Raw genomic sequence first — 17,051 nt, 5'->3', positions numbered from 1 at the left:
CCACAGGTCCTAGACCAGCAGCCAGAGAGAAAAATACTTCAACTTTTATAATGATGTACTTTGAGATCCTTTGCATGAAGATGCTTGAGAAGAGCAAAGTGCTTTTATAAATACGAATGAAGTCTCACAACAGTATTGAAAGATGGGGAAATTGAGGCACAGAGAGGTTAAGTGACTTGCCCATGGTCATACAATTAGACAGTGTCAGAGCTGGAATTGGAACCCAGCAGCTCAATCCTCAACTCCATTCATAGTTTCCTGCATGACTGACTTCAGACCAATGATATTTGAAAACAGCAGAGATTTTATTACTAGAAGTGCTGTTGGATCCTTTAGCTACAGCACAGCTTCCAGCTTATTGGCAATTGTCGTACAAAGATGACAATCGTACACATTAAAAGCAGAAATTGAACGTTACTTTGTTCTCACCTTCCATCAAGTCTTGATCTTCCTCTTTTGTGCTGTAAAACAGAGAGACAGAAGCTTCACACCCATTCCAACACACTGAGGAAAGAGTGATTAAAGCCTGGCAGTTAAGAAAATGGCTCGTTCAATATTGCTAACATTTTCGTAGCATTAGTTATAAAAAATAATTGATGACCTCTCCCCTCCCCAAAAAATACACAGATGGAAAAATAAGTATGTGGCACTAAGAACATTTCACCAACATTAAATAATTATTCCTTATAACCTCCAGAAGGAAAGGTATTGTATCTATTAAACAGGCAGTAAGGAGTTAAGAGACTTGCTTAAGGGCAAAGAAGAAGTGTGTGTCAGAGATGAGATTAAAACTCAGGAGTTCCTGGCATCCAGTTCTCTGCTCTGCCCCCAGATTATGCTACCTCACACCCCCACACACCACCAGCCACAGTACAGAAAAAACAAGAAATACTCAAATCCTTTATCGTCCAACCTACTTGTCCCCCTTTGGCTTCCTTGCCCCACACAAACAAAATTTAGGGCCCTGTTAATATATTTGGAAATGCCACAAGCTCCCCTGATTTACTGCTCATTCTTCCCTCATGTACCATTTCAAAACTGCACTGTGCTCATCTCTTCCCAGTAGGTCCACTGATAGCAGGGCAGAGAGGTGACTGCTCTCCCACTTCTCCTCACCACACCCTCCACCAGCTCAGTGAGTCTGTATGAAATGAGTTTCAGTCCCATTTTCAGGGGAAAACATCCACATCACAAAACCCTTCATCATTACTGGCCCTTTCATCGGCAATCTCAATCTCCAAGGACTACTTAATCCACAGCCTCACTTCTGAATCCATGGAGGTGGCTCCTTCTGGTCAGATTAAAGCACAGTGCTTGCACTGCTGAACTTATGCTGTCTCACACACAAACAGAGCTGGGAAGAGGGGTACATGGAACTATGCAGAACTCGTATGCAAGGACTTACATGCTTGTGTCTTGGGCTAAGACAGGTGGACAATGCTTGCTGTAGTAGCTGTAGCACTGGTCACATACACGAGCCGGATTTTCTCTACAAGCTTCCACCACCATTTTCTTGGTAGAGCAAGAACTGCACACCAACCTCCCACAACGTCTGCAGTGATGGCGCCTATTAAACTGAGACACAAGAGAGGTTATGCTTAATTGGAAGAGTGTAGTAGATTAGCAGCTGACATTTCCTTCCTTTATTAGAGCCACTCCGCTCATAGGTGAATTTACCCTATTAAAAACAATGAACAGCAGAGAGCAAATAATTTCTGTTCATCTCAGGCTTCAAAAATCTCTTTAAGGTCTGCCCACTGATTGTTTTTTCCCCAAAGGCGGTGATGGCAGGGAGGGACAATGTGCTCAATTGGGACTAGCTTGCCAAAGTCTGGCTTTTCAGCTTTTAGCTCTCCAGATGCAGAAGTTCGGTAGACTGTCTTTGATTGGAAAAGAACAAGATGACATTCCACAAGACCCTTAGCAGTTTACTTTCCCAGGATCAGTTTTCCCCTTTCCAGGCTCTACTTCTATCACTTCACCTGCCCCAGAAAGATCTTTCAGGAGCCATCAGTGTAGCCTGTCACCTCAAATACATTTAAACCTCACAATCTCCCCTTCAACATCTGTTTGACTGGCAATTTGGACGATATGAACATAATAAGGGACAAACTGCTAGCATCATGGGGGGCTCCTAGGAAACAGTCCATCTGAATTAGCTTTCATGTTAAATCACCGGCTGCAGGGAAAACAAAAAAACCAAACCACCAACACATGCCCCACCACAGCCTTATGAGTATCTGTATTTGACCTGGGTTCCTTACCATAGTAAAACGTTCCGTTTTACAGACCATGCATGTAATTTCAGTTTCATCGGGGATCCATTGCTGCTTTGACGGTGGCACCTCAGGTGGCACAAACTCTTGAGGAAACAGATTCCGAGGCAGGCTTCTCTCTCTCGGACTTGAAGATTGGATGATACCTTGGAGAACCAAGCCATATGTGGCATTGGATTTAGGCTGCTTAGTGGAATTTCAGAGACCAGACCACATGCTAAAGCACAGTCAGACTGACCCTCTTGGTTACCAATGAAAAGATTACTAGTACCTTTCAACCCTCCATGCTAGACATGGTACATCCTACCGTAAGGCATTCAGATGCTTTAAGTAACAAGATCTTTCTTAAATGCACAAGAGGCTTCTTGGCATCTTGCAACAACATATGTTGATAGAGACTGCAAACTCTTCCAGTCACTTCAGTACCTACTACCACAGGCAAATCTTGCTTTTGTGTTTGCAGCCATACATCACTATCCCCACCACACCTGGAGAAAAGCGATCTTTGGGCTTGCTTGTGCCTTGTCATCAACCAGTCTTACCTGGAGAGCCTCTACAAGGCAGGAATGCAACACCAGATACATGCGCGTTTGCACAGCTATATTCTGTGCTGCTCAGCAGTGCCAGACTGACTTTTCTTCAGCACAACAGCAACTACAACATGGGACAGCAGCAGCCTAGACTTCCACACAATGCACCCCTGCTTCACCATCACATCATATCCTTGGCCTGGAGGAATTAATTCTGAGCAGCAAAAGGATAATTTAGTCTCCATGACCTTTCAAATCCTTGGTCTCACTACTGAGATTGCCAGCTTGGCCTCTTGTTGGTGCTATTAATTGTAGTAGTTTGTGGGATGTGGGTATTTACACACATCAAACAGCTGTCAAATATTCACTACCAACATGGGTTGAACAGGAATTGGCTCCTGGATGTGAAAGGCAAGGGGACCCTGTACTATACCTGTAACCCATTCAAATTCCCTCACATACTACTTCTAAAACTGAAACAACTTAAACTCCAGCTGAAGTAACATGCTCCCACTAAGAGAAAGTTACTTCATGTTCATCAGGCTGACAAGCACTGGAGTGCAGATTAATGCCAGATGCAAAAGGAAGTTAGTGATGTTCTATTAGGAGGTCAACAGATCCATGCAGGACATAAGTGAAACTCAGTATTTCATTTTCATATAATACCTGAACAGTTATAGGAGCTAGAAAGTCCAACACTAACATTTGTATCAGGAATAGAGGACACACAGATGGGTCACATCCTCCAGGCTGCTCTTCTGAATCCTTTTTCCCAGGGTCCCTATCCATGGACCACTTCCCTATCTCCAGTTCATGGTTTTTAAACACACCGTACCTGTCAAATAATGTAACCTTCTGATCATCTGTATTGCCTGATCATCGTGAAGGAGAGCACAGAAAGCTTCAGAGAAGGAAGTCAAGTGAGAGAAATACCCACCCTGCAAAGCCACTGGCCTCCCCTGCACATGCATAGTGAGGAGGTGCTTTACTTGAGAATGGGTCTGGTCCCAGGCCATGGCTCAGACCTCCCCCATTTATAGGAGTGGCGGGGGGAGCAGGGATCACTATAGGTATGTGTACACAGCCACCGGCAGGGAGCCTCCAACCCAAGTTGACAGACTTGGGCTCATGCTATTGAGCTAAAAATAGCTGCGTAGACTGTGATTTGAAGTTGCAGCTCAAGCTAGAACTCGGACTCTGAAGCCCACTCCCCTCACTTGGCTTCAGAGCCCAAGCCACAAACATCATATGAGAATATCAAACAGTGATTAAGTCTTCCAAAATACCCCTGAGGTAGGTGCATATTAATCCTATTTCATAGAAGGAAAACTGAGGTGCTGGGATATTAGCAGTTTGCCGAAGAGGAGAGAGCAAGCCAGTGTCAGCACAGGGATTAGAGAACCCAGGCCTCCTGAATCTTGCGTGCCCTGCTCCAATTACCAGACCTCAATTTTTTATTTTTTTAAATTTGGTCCATAACTCAAAAACATCTTTTAAAAACCTAACCTTCCCCCCGCCCCCCCCCCCAACAAACTCCTTTTTGTATCCTACCATATCCAACAGTCTTGTGGCCACAAGAACAAACAGGATGATTTGGGGTGGGGCTTGGTGGTTGCTGAGTGGAAGGGTTTCTCCCTCCTCTCTCCTTCCCCCACAAACCTGCACAGCATCCAGGGCAGCACTTCTTTGAGAGGACACAGTCTCTTGGGCCTTGTCTGGACTAAGATTTTAAAAGTGTGATGTAACACATGCTAACTAATCTGTGTTAAGAGTCTAGTGGTGACAAGGCACCCTGCTTCAGTTAAAATCTAGTGACTGCAGTCCTCACCTATTGTGTTGGGTGCAATACAAACATAGAAAAGAGGAAATCTCTACCTTGAAGTCCTTACAATCTAAAGATGCAAACAGATGAAGGGTAGGCAATGGGGACAAACATATAAGCAAAGAAGTATGGTGAAGAATAGGCACAGCTTTATTGATTTTTTAAAAATTGGGGATAGACAAAGCGAGTAGGAAAAGGAAAGCAGTGATAGAGGACTATCGCTGCTCAATGGTCCATCCAAAAGCTTCTCATGCAACAGACCTGTCTTTCCAGAAAGGAAATCTTGGGCCAAAGTTTCTCAAAATCAGAGCTCCAAGTCAACTTGCAAAAGTAGACAAGAAACCACAAGTAGGTTCCTACAATTGCATGCGCAAGTTAGTTCACATCATGCTCTAAACATCACACCATGCCTACTTAGGCTTCTGTGCTTAGATTATGCTTCACTAGACTTCTAGGGAGGCAATTTCCTGATCTGCACATGCAATTCTGGATGCACTTTTGAGTATGGACTTGGGCCCCTTATATCACATAACTTGGGGCTGCTTCTCAAGCCTTCTGAAACAGAGTATGACTAGTGTAGGGATGTAACCAAATAGAAATTTAAAACCTAAGGTTGGGTGATGTATGCAAGGTGGGTTGGACTTAACACCAAAAATACCTTGAGATTTTTGTTGATTTAAATAAAAGGACCGTCAGGAAAAGGAGGCAGTCAGGAAAAGAATCATTCACAAAGGAAAAAGAGTTATCTACGCAGCTGAAAAGAAAGAGCAGAAATGCAGCAAGAGCAGCAGCCATTGTGGAGAGCTCCTCTATCAACTTTCAGAGTCACAGAAACATAGGACTGGATCTTGATAAGTCACCTAATTCAGTTTCCAGCACTGAGGCAGGATTAAGTATAACCTAGATCAGAGGTGGGCAAACCATGGACCACGGGACTGTTCTGCCCAGCCCCTGAGCTCCTGGCCCAGGAGGCTAGTCCCCGGCCCCTCCCCTGCAGCCTCACCTCGCCGTGCTGCCGGTGTGCTCTCGGTGGCGGGGCTGTGAGCTCCTGGGGCAGCGCAGCCGCAGAGCCCAGCCTGACCCGGTGCTGTGCTGCGCAGTGCATGGCTGGCTCCAGCCAGCCACCAGTGCTCCAGGCAGCGCGGTAAGGGGGTGGGGGTTGGATAGAGGGCGGGGGAGTTCGGGGGGTGGGCAGGGGCCAGGGGTGTGGATAGGGGTCAGGGCGGTCAGAGGGCGGAGAACCGGGGGGTTGAATGGGGGCAGGGGTTCCGGGGGAGCAGTCGGGGTGGAGGTTCTGGGGGTGATCAGGGGACAAGGAGAAGGGGTGGTTGGATAGGGCAGGGGTCCTGGGGGGGCAGTCAGGAAGGAGAAGGGGGTTGGATGGGGCAGTTAGGGATGGGGGGGTCCAGGGGAAGTCAGGGAGAAAGGGTGGTTGGATGGGGCAGGGGTCCCAAGGGGGGCAGTCAGGAAGGGGAAAGGGTTGGATAAGGTGGGAGGGGGCAGTTAGGGGCAGGGGGTCCAGGGCGGTCAGGGGACAGAGAGCAGGAGGGGTGGATGGGGCAGGAGTCCCAGGGGGACCGTCAGGGGGCAAGAAGTGGGGGTGGGAGGGGGGGGGTCAGATAGGGGGGTGGGAGCCGGGCCATGCCTGGCTGTTTGGGGAGGCACAGCCACCCCTAACCAGCCTTCCATACAATTTCTGAAACCTGATGCGGCCCTCAGGCCAAAAAAGTTTGCCCGCCCCTGACCTAGACCATCCCCGACAGTTGTTTGTGTATCTCTTCTTAAAAGCCTGCAATGATGGAGGTTGCACAACCTCCCTAGGCAATGTGTTCCAGTGCTTAACCACCCTGACAGTTAGGAAGATTTTCCTAATGTCTAACCTAAATCTCCCTTGCTGCAATTTAAGCCCCTTACTTCTTGTCCTGTCCTCAGTAGTTAAGAACAATTTGTCACTCTTCTCTTTATAACAACCTTTCATGTACTTGAAAATTGGTCACTTTTTTGCAACTCTATTACATTGTTGACTCATAGTTAGTTTGTGATCCACTATAAACTTCCAGATCCTTTTCTGCAGTACTTCTTCCTAGGCAGCCATTTCCCATTTTGTATCTGTGCAACTGATTATTCCCTCCTAAGTGTAGTACTTTGTATTTATCCTTACCGAATTTCATCCTATTTATTTCAGACCATTTCTCCAGTTTGTCCAGATCATTTTGATTCTAATCTGGTCCTCCAAAGCGCTTGCAATTCCTCCCAGCTTGGTATTGTCTGCAGAATTTCTAAGTGTATTCTCTATGCCATTATCCAAATAATTTATGAAAATATTGAATAGAACCCAACCCAGGACAGATCCCTGCTGGATACCGCTTGACATGCACTTCCAGATTGATTATGAACACTGATAACTAGCTACAGCAAAGCATGCCACCCTCTAAGGAGACAGGTCAACCAATGCCTTTAGAACTCTAGTGCTGGGAATTCCTGCCAGTCATGCCTTGGGAGCACAGATTCAGTATCAGATTGCAATGCCTACCTTTGAAGGTGTGATCATATACTCTTCAATGTCACTCAGGGCTGATGTGATGGTGAACTAAGTACATTTTATTTCTAGCTGCATATACTTTTCAGAAGGTTTGCTTTGTTTTAAATAATTATTTTGCTTTCGCTAATAAGTGCCAGGATATGAGAGTTCTAGACCAGTGATCAGAGCCCACTAAGACAACTGAAGACCTGCCCCTCAGGAGAGGGGAGGGGCCTCTGATCCTAGAAAACAATTAGTTACAGAGGATAAAGAATGAAAAAATAGGGAATGGGGAAAGGTCAGAGGGGCAAAACAAGGGATCCAGATTGAGGTTCTCTGCTTGATCTCCCAAACAAACAATGAAGAGTGCCAAGGTGACAGCCTTGGAGTTTGAAATCCTGTTTAGTCACAGAGCAGATACTTCAGAAGTGTTGACAGCATAAGCTTATCCTATACCCACCATCTGCCCATTTGCTTTCACCCTGACATGGCGGGAAAAACTTCAGGAGCAAAAGGGAAGTTCAGTCTCCATGGCCCATTCAGCCGTTGGCCTCTCTGCCAAGACTGCTGGAAAGGGGACAGTTAGTGCCAATTGTGTTGGTGGTTTTTGTGATGTGGACACCTATCCGCTAAGAACCAAACTGAGACCCTCTCCCTACAAACTCATGTTTCCTAGACCTCCAAACAGTGATAGATTATTACTCACCTGTGCTGAATTTGAACAGAGTGTGTAACTACTGTTATTTTAAAGAGAGGGGTGGGATGCAGGATTAGGGCAGAGTATGAGGTTGAGAAGGAGTAAGAAGAGGACCAGAAACAGTATGACCATTAGACCTTTTCCTTACCAGGAAAACTGGCAGGAGACAGTTCTGCTGATCCTGATTTAGACGAGGTATCTGACTCAGATACCTGATTGAGACTCTCTTGGATGCGAATCACAGAATCTAGGGCAAAGGAAATAGATAAAATATTGGTCATCCATTCATCTGCCAGCAGGAAGATTAGCATAACCCCTTCACAGCAGTGTGCAAAAAAGGGTTAGTCCACACGGGATTAACTACATCTTTCATGCAGATTAGCCCACAAATTAACTAACTCTACAGCATGCAAACTACACACACAGGTCTTACTGCTCAGAGACCTAAACAGAGAGAGAGAGAGACTCCCTATCTCGGGACAGGACAATTGTGAAAGACACAGGAATAATGGGACAGATGCTGCAACTCTCTGCTAGAATACCACACTTGTGACAGATATAACAACACTGTTAATCTGACTTTGGTTCCCCTCCACTGGAACAGGATGGTCAAAGCAAAGAGGAAGTATCTAACTCCCTGGCAGGGTAAACACACATACTAATATTAGAGTGTCAGACTTGATCTCCTGCAAGCAACTGACTGGAACAAGAAAAAGATGCATGTTTTATTAAACAAGCTCAACCATTAGAGGGAGGCATAATGCAAGCAAATGCTGTGCAGGCTTCTCATGCACAGCTCTGCTGATGCACCTCCTTTGATCTGCAGCACTCTCTGCTGTTCCAGTCCCAGACCTCTTGAGGCAGAGACAACCAATCATACAGAACTGCCCCCATACTCGGGGGGATTTGCAGAGAGTACAAACAGGGGTCAAGTCTTAAAGACTTTATCCATTTAGATCCACACAACAAACTCCTGTTTGTTTTTGGGCAAGATGCTATTGAAGCCCCTATTATATATTAAGTCCATCAATGAATTTACATTGAAAGGGATGAGATTAAATGGTAAAAGGAAAAGGGCCCTGAAAAAAGCAGCAGGTGAAAATTAAGACTATTTGGGCCACTAGTCTTTTGAAAACACATGGTGTGGTGAAAAGAGGAGGACTTCTCAAATAATATACCCTCTGCTGGAACTAGGAGGGGATATCTGGTTGTATAAAACCCTGCAGTAAAATGGGGTAGGGTGCTCTTAAGGGTAACTGACAACAATGTAGCCTCTGCCCCTGCCTTTCCTGGTAGAAGGGAAAATTCTGAAATGCAGTCACCTGATCTCTTCTCTTTTAATGAGTAGGGGAAGTGAAGGGCTCTCTCTGAATACTTGGAGAGCAAAGCATCCATGTCTTCCACAGTGAAGCCAATCTCCTGCCCAACCAAGAGCTGGTGCAGCGTCTGCACGGCCACGGCTGCCCAATCTACCTTCATGTTCATGAGCAGCTGCTCCAGCATGAGCAGAGGCCTGGAGGACAGGTGGGAGTAGCTAGCACGGTAGGGCTCAGGAAGAGTCAGCAACACCTTGGACACAGGAAGGAGACAGAGACCAACCATTATCACATAGCCAGAATCAAAGGATTAGCTACATCCAAAAAGCTCCCAACAGAATGATCTATATGGGGGAGGAAGCGATATTGAGAGGTTAAAGACTATACCTGAGAGCCTGGGTCCTATTCCTGGCTCTGCCTCAGACTTGCTATTAACCTTGGGCAAACCTCTTGAGGCAAGAGAGTTTGTTTCCCTATCTGTATAATGAAATATCATAACCTCCCTGTGAAGTAGGTATGTAATTAGCATTTGTAAAATGCTTTACGATTGTCAGGAGAGAGGAGTTACAGAAAGGCAGAATATTGTTCTCCCACTAGAATAGACAGCAGGCAAAAACAACAATTAACCCAATCCTTAATATTTTTTGCTGCTCGGTTCCATTACACTCATCATAGGATAAAATGGAGACAGCAAATAGTACTTTCCTCAAGAATGGCCACTTACTATAGCCATTTTCCAATATACCAGGTAAGCTAGGTAACAGAAGAGTATTGCACCATGCACCAGTTATTTTAGGGAGCACTGAAGCAGGTATGATACTGGTAATGTTACAGGGCAGAGTTATAAATGAGACTTCAATCCATTCAGTTTGCTTAAATATCTGCTTAAAGTGGAGCATAGTGGCAAGAGCAAGGGACACACTGGCCAGAGCAAGGGAGGGCAAAAATCAGGAGACCCAAGTTCTAGTCCCAGCTCTGTCATGGATTTGGTGTGACTTCTGTAAAGGCAGCTGCTCTCTCTGCACCTCCGTTCTCCCATCCAAATATTGGAATAATACTGCCCACATCTGGAAGGCATCTGGAGAGCCTCAAAATGAAAGACACCATATATGTGCTATATATTATACAGATAGCAGTGTTATTGCTCAGAGTGCATCAAACAGCTATTGTATTTTCTACTTCTATCCAAGAACCAGCTTGGGATTCATTCCCTCTCCCAAGGCAAGGAGGAATCATAGGACTGGAAGGGACCTTGACAGGTCATCTAGTCCAATCCCCTGCACTTATGGTAGGACTAAGTATTATCTAGACCGTCCCTGACAGGTGTTTGTCTAACTTGCTCTTAAAAATCTCCAGTAATGGAGATTCCACAATCTCCCTAGGCAATTTATTCCAGTGCTTAACCACCAGTAAGGAAGTTTTTCCTAAATGTCCAACCTCAACCGTCTGCTGCAATTTAAGCCTATTGCTTCTTGCCCTATCCCCAGAGGTTAAGAAAAACAATTTTTCTCCCTCCTACTTGTAACAACCTTTTCTGTACTTGAAAACTGTTATGTCCCCTCTCAGTCTTCTCCAGACTAAACAAACCCAATTTTTTCAATCTTCCCTCATAGGTAATGTTTTCTAGACCTTTAATCATTTTTGTTGCACTTCTCTGGATTTTCTCCAATTTGTCCACATCTTTCCTGAAATGTGGCACCCAGAACTGGACTCCACCATTTGATGCCCAATCAGTTTGGAGTACAGCGGAAGAATTACTTCGTGTGTCTTGCTTACAACACTCCTGCTAATACATCTCAGAACGAGGTTTGCTTTTTTTTTTTTTGCAACAGTGTTACACTTTTGACTCATATTTAGCTTGTGAATCCACTATGACCCTCAGATTTTTTTCTGCAGTACTCCATCCTAGGCAGTCATTTCCCATTTTGTATGTGCAATTGACGATTCCTTCCACAGTGGATAAAAATCAATGTTTTTTTAAAATAAAATTTAAAAAAAATTGATTTTTTTATTTAAAACAGATTTTTTTTTGATAAAATGCTTTTTGAGGGAAAAAAACTATCTAAAAATACTTTTTAATTAAGATATTATATTTATATATATTATAGTTCAAAGATATCTTATCATGGAAAAAGGATTATAAATTCTAATTCTATAGTATGAGGCAATATATTCATGAAAAGTTTTGTAAATATGTTCCAATAGTTCATGATTAGGGACCCAATCTTATGGGGTTCCAGGGGCTTTTGTATAGATTTAGATTAATTTTTCTATACCCAATCGGACTCAGTGCTCAGTCTAGAAGATACCATCAGAGATGCTTAGTTTTGCAGTTCTCAAACTGTGGATTTGTGTCTCCAGAGATAACATGCTTGTTAACAGCGAAAATGTTTTAAAATAAATAAATAAATAAATATATAGAGGTGGGAAATAACAGACCTCAACCCTATTGTCCATCTGCAAATTTGTGTACACAGAGTCAATCCCTTACACTCTCTAAAAGTGCAAAGTTTCAAAAAGTTCAATGAATAGAAAGATTGTTGGGGGCAGAATAGATCTGGACAAGGAGAAGAAGTCTGGAGATAAATGTGAGAAGGGAGGGACAGGCAGTAGAAACAAAAGTGAAACTGTTTGAGCAGCATATTCCAGAAGTCTTGAGGTCTCTGAGTGTATCCTTCATTGATTTGAGATCTACCATACCATTCTCTCACTAGAAGGGAAAACCCATAATGGCAGCAGGCCATAAAAGAGACCCAGTTTGGGAATATTTTAATGAAGTTCCTCTACCTGCGGGTAAGACAGGCATGCATGCAAAATGCAAACAGTGCAACAAAGAAATGCAAGGCCTGGTTGCCCGAATGAAACAACATCATGAGAAGTGTTCCTTCTCAGGAGGACGCTGCGTTGAAGATGATGAAAGGAACATGTCTGAACATGCAGGATCTTCAGGTTGGTAAACTTTTGTATTTCATACTTCTTTCTTAAGGATTGCCTGCCTTCCTTCTGGACTATTCTTAAATTCTCATGTTTGAGCAAAAAATATAGTTGTTACCCTGCGGTACTATCATTTTAGATGCAGCTGTGATAAAAAATAAATAGCTGAAACAGGCAGATCTTCCTTTTCCAATTTGACCTTTAAAGTAGTACTGAGTGTCAGTGAATGCAATGAGTAATACTAAATGAGCAGTATGGTAATAATAAATAACTGAATTGACTTATTTTGTTTAGGAGAATCCATCCTCAATATACAGGATTCTGAAGACTATCCACCTTCAAGATCACCATCATTTTCTATAGTTTCAGAGCTAACTGTCAATTATAGTATTTCAGTCACATCATGTAGGTCACATAGCCACACTGTATCACCTATAGCAAAAAGAAAAGAAAAAAATCTCCATCATCCAGAAACAACCGTAGATAAGTTTGTGATAAGAACCAGCAGATTACAAAAAGAGGTAATTGATGAAAAAATCACCTGGTTTGTTTATGCAACAAACTTTTTTTTCCGTATGATTGAGAACCCATACTTCATTAACATGGTTCAGTTATTAAGACCAGGATACAGTCCACGCAACAGAGCAGATGTTGCAGACAAATTGCCGGATAAAGTGTATGAAAGAGAAATTGAGCAGTGTGCAAAAGGTCTAGACAGTAAAATTGTTAACCTGAGTCTTGATGGGTGGAGCAATGTCCACAATGATCCTGTTGTATGTGCTTGTGTCACAACAGAAGAAGGGAATATCTTCCTTACAGAAACAATTGATACATCAGGAAATGCACACACAGCAGAATACTTACAAGTAGCAGTAAAAGCTATAACACACTGAAAAAAAATTCAAATGTCTAGTACGCAGCTTGGTCACAGACAATGCTGCAAATTTATCCAAGATGAGAAGAAATTTAGAAGAGAGCGAGGAGTGTCCCAAGCTAACAACATAGGGTTGCAGTGCTCATTTGATGCACCTCCTAGCCAAAGACTTCAGCGTTCCAGAAATAAAGGCTAATGTTGTTGAAATTGCAAAATACTTCTGTAACAACCACTTTGCAAGAGCTGCTCTGAAAAAAGTGGGGGGAACCAAGCTAACTCTCCCACAAGATGTGCGATGGAACTCAGCAGTGGACTGTTTTGAGCACTGTATCAAGAACTGGCCTAATCTGACGACAGTTTGTGAACAAAATCGTGAAAAAAAAATAGATGGCACTGTCATAGCCAAAGTTCTCAACGTTGGGCTTAAGAGAAATGGTGAACATATGCTGAGTACCCTGAAGCCTGTTTCTGTAGCCTTGAACACAATGCAGGGAAATAGCTGTTTTATTGCTACGCTGTTGAAATTTGGAAGGAACTGAGTGAGATCTTAAAAAGAGAAATATGCAATGACAGAGTTAAATTACAAGCATTAAAAAAAACGAATGGGACAAGCACTATCTCCAGCTCATTTTCTTGCAAATATTCTCAATACTCAATACCAGGGTCAAACCTTAACTGCTGAAGAAGAGGAGTTGGCTAGGACATGGACATCCAGCAATCATCCCTCCATAATTCCAACTACAATAAACTTCAGAGATAAGGTGAACTATTCAAGAAATATATGTTTGCTGATGATGTTTTAATGAAAATCACTGGTGTAAATCACTTAAGCACTTGGATTCTGGGACTGTTGACGTGATAATCTCACTTTTAAGAGAAGTAGCTTTTTCTGCCAGTGTAGAAAGAATATTTTCTTCCTTTGGACTAATTCATTCCAAATTGAGAAATCATTTGGAACCTGAAAAAGCAGGAAAGCTTGTTTTTCTTTTCCAGATTATGAACAAAGAGGAAAATTAAGGTAAAGACGATTGAGTTAGCGGCAGAAGCCAATATTTTAAGTTTCTCATGTTGACCTGGCTGACATATTTAAAAAACAAAAAATTAAATAGACTATTTCATTTAACTATTTTAGTTAAAAACAATTTTAACGAAAACAAATCTGATTTTAAAAAACTTGAATGTTTAACTAAATTTAAATATTCATATTCTTGTTTTGTTAAATTATTATACATTTGCTGTTGAAGAAAAAAATCCAGAATACATAACATTGTTGTTTTAGTTAAATAAAACAATTTAAATGTCAGTCTGGTGATGGTCTCCTCCTAATACAGCATGGCAAGAAAATCCTCCAAATATTATGATTAACCTGTTGAATTGAAGATAGTTCACCTCCCAATGACTTCATAAATATCTGCTTCAATTACCTTTGGTAAATAAAATAACCAAACAATCATTCATTTTCTGATATAGCTGTAAATCTAATCTGAAAAGTTTTCAAAATAAATCACTTAAAAATGTATAGTGTGTACCTTCTAAAAATGAAACCTACATCTATCTCTGAGTTGTGAAGAATATGTATTAAGGTTATAAGAACCAACAAGAATGCACTTTTATGTAGAAATCTATGATTAAATCGAGACTTCCTGACTAGTGATTTAAATCAAATCCACCCTGGTTCCTTCCTAAGTGAAGTACTCTGCATTTGTCCTTATTGAATTTCATCCTATTTACTTCAGACCATTTCTCCAGTTTGTCCAGATCATTTTGAATTTTAATCCTATCCTCCAAAGCACTTGCAAACCCCCCGCCCTCTCCCCCATACACACACTTGGTTTTGTCTGTAAACCTTTTTAAGTGTACTCTCTATGCCATTATCTAAATCACTGATGAAGATATGGAACAGAAGCAGACCAGAATTGATCCCTGTGGGACCCCACTTGATATGCCCTTCCAGCTTGACTGTGAACCACTGATAACTACTCTCTGGGAATGGTTTTCCAACCACTTATTCATCCACCCTATAGTAGCTCCATCTAGGCTGTATTTCCCTAGTTTGTTTATGAGAAAGGCATGCGAGACAGTATCAAAAGCCTTACTAAAGTCAAGATATACCACATCTACTGCTTCCTCCCTATCCACAAGGCTGGTTACTCTGTCAAAGAGAGCTACTAGATTGGTTTGACATGATTTGTTCTTGACAATTCCATGCTGACTGTTACTTATCACCTTATTATCTTCTGGGTGTTTGCAAATTGATTGCTTAATTATTTGCTCCATTATCTTTCCGAGTACTGAAGTTAAACTGACTGGTCTGAAATTCCCCTGGTCCTCCTTATTTCCCTTTTTATAGATGGGCACTATATTTGCCCTTTTTCCAATCCTGTGGAATCCCCCTTCCCATCCTGTGCTGACTATTCTCTGCTTTCAATAGCCCATAGAGTCCCAAGGCTGCTCTGATGATCCTGGAAGCCCCAAAAGCCCCAAAATTCAGCGTATACAATTTTGGCCTCCTCCTCCTCTCACCTCCAGTTTATACACTTGGTTCAGATAAATACTGAGAATTGGTACCTGGGTCTCCCACTGGTACTGCAGAATTCTCCTCTCAGGTCTACCGCCGAGTGCTTGTAGAATTAGTATGTATTACTGTAAATGCAGAATGTAGTGAAGCAGCTGGGATTCTATGGCTTTGCTCACCTTTGATCCCATGTAGAGAGCCTGGATTTCGTTATGGCGTGTAGCTGTCAGGTACTTGTAGAAGTGGGTAGTGAGATAATTGGCTAGGAAGTGAGAGGCTGCCAAGCTGGGATGCTTGTCAAGAGACTGTTCGCTTATCACAAGGCGCATATCAGAGTCTTCTATTCTTTCTAAGAGCTACAAAAGCCAAGAGAAAAATATGCAGACGATCCTGATTACATGGCAGGGAAAGGCCCCTTAGCTCAGCTAGTCCATTTACCTTGGATGGAACAGGCTACTTCCCCCTACACTAGTCTTTCAGGCATTTTATCTAAACTGCAACAACCTCGTAAAGTACATGACGGTGTTTTAGTCACCTCTATGTGCATATCACTGCACTGCCTAACTGCCCCCAACTTAATGATCTATGATCAAGGACAGGTTCCTAACAATTAAAAATAAACAGATGTATAGCAAGTTAAATTAAATTAACAGGAAGTGAAATATAGAAGACCAAGAATAAAGAGTTAAATACTGAATCATCAAGAAGACCCTTTTGTTAATATGTAAGGACTCTAAAGTTCTCTGTAAGAGGACACTTAATTTCACTCTCTCTGTGTGTTACGAAAACAACACTCCCATGATTATTCAACCCAAAAGAATTTTGCTTTCACACTTCATTAAGTCAAGGCAGCAATGAAACCAGATTGGTCAGTTTCACTTCCTGGTTCTTCTGCACTAGCAGCACAAGAATGTTCCATTATAGTTTCTAACGTTGAATCCAAACCAAGAAACCACGCATATTCATTAAAAAAAGCCATGAAAACGTTTTTGTTATTAAGATTTTGCAAAATCCTTTTTTCCCCATAGAACTTAAAATCTGGGCCTCATAGTATCCTTTAAAAGAAGCTTGCTTTATTAACACACACACACACACACACACGAACCAGAACACTAGCAAAAGAAGAAGGTTTTGCTAGGACCTAGGGCATGTCTGCACTAGAAACTTAAGTCAGTGTATGTTAAGTCGACTTAGAATCACTGCAGTAATCACTGCAGCATTTCATGTCCACACTACCCTCCTTCTGTTGGTGGCGTGTATACTTACCAGGAGCGCTTCCACAGATTAAGGGGGGGGGGCTGAGAACCTGGGCTCTTGGCTCCCCATCGCTGGAAGCCCGGCTTTGTCCCCTGGGCTCCCAACAGGGAGCTACGAACCCAGAGTCCAAGCAGCTCCGAGCTTATAGTGGGGAGCAGGGCACATGCAGCTCGGCTGGTAGCGGGAAACCCGGGGGGCAACCAGGCTCTAGCTGGAGCCCCACACCTGCCCTGGGATGACTGCCCAGCTTCCTCGTCAATTTCATAGCTCCAAACTGTAGCTGTGAAATTGTCAAGAATGACAGCCAAC

The 17,051-nt window shown here is 42.8% G+C and overlaps 1 protein-coding gene across 5 annotated transcripts in view; it reads right to left on the bottom strand.

Moving 5' to 3' along the window:
* ZFYVE26 (zinc finger FYVE-type containing 26) overlaps window positions 1-17,051 on the bottom strand; it is a 70,592-nt gene that overhangs the window by 15,945 nt on the left and 37,596 nt on the right. For all 5 annotated transcript variants that reach the window (XM_048854061.2, XM_048854059.2, XM_048854062.2 and 2 more), the window contains 6 exons: window positions 15,665-15,841; window positions 9,169-9,415; window positions 7,995-8,093; window positions 2,265-2,422; window positions 1,406-1,575; window positions 430-461 (listed from right to left, as the gene is read on the bottom strand). In XM_048854061.2, the coding sequence (XP_048710018.2) occupies window positions 430-461; window positions 1,406-1,575; window positions 2,265-2,422; window positions 7,995-8,093; window positions 9,169-9,415; window positions 15,665-15,841 (883 nt within the window). The remainder of the gene's footprint in view (window positions 1-429; window positions 462-1,405; window positions 1,576-2,264; window positions 2,423-7,994; window positions 8,094-9,168; window positions 9,416-15,664; window positions 15,842-17,051) is intronic.

This window comes from Caretta caretta, chromosome 6 (assembly GCF_965140235.1).
Source record: "Caretta caretta isolate rCarCar2 chromosome 6, rCarCar1.hap1, whole genome shotgun sequence".
In the NCBI taxonomy this organism is placed as follows: domain Eukaryota; kingdom Metazoa; phylum Chordata; order Testudines; family Cheloniidae; genus Caretta; species Caretta caretta.
This window is presented reverse-complemented; position numbering and strand designations above follow the sequence as displayed.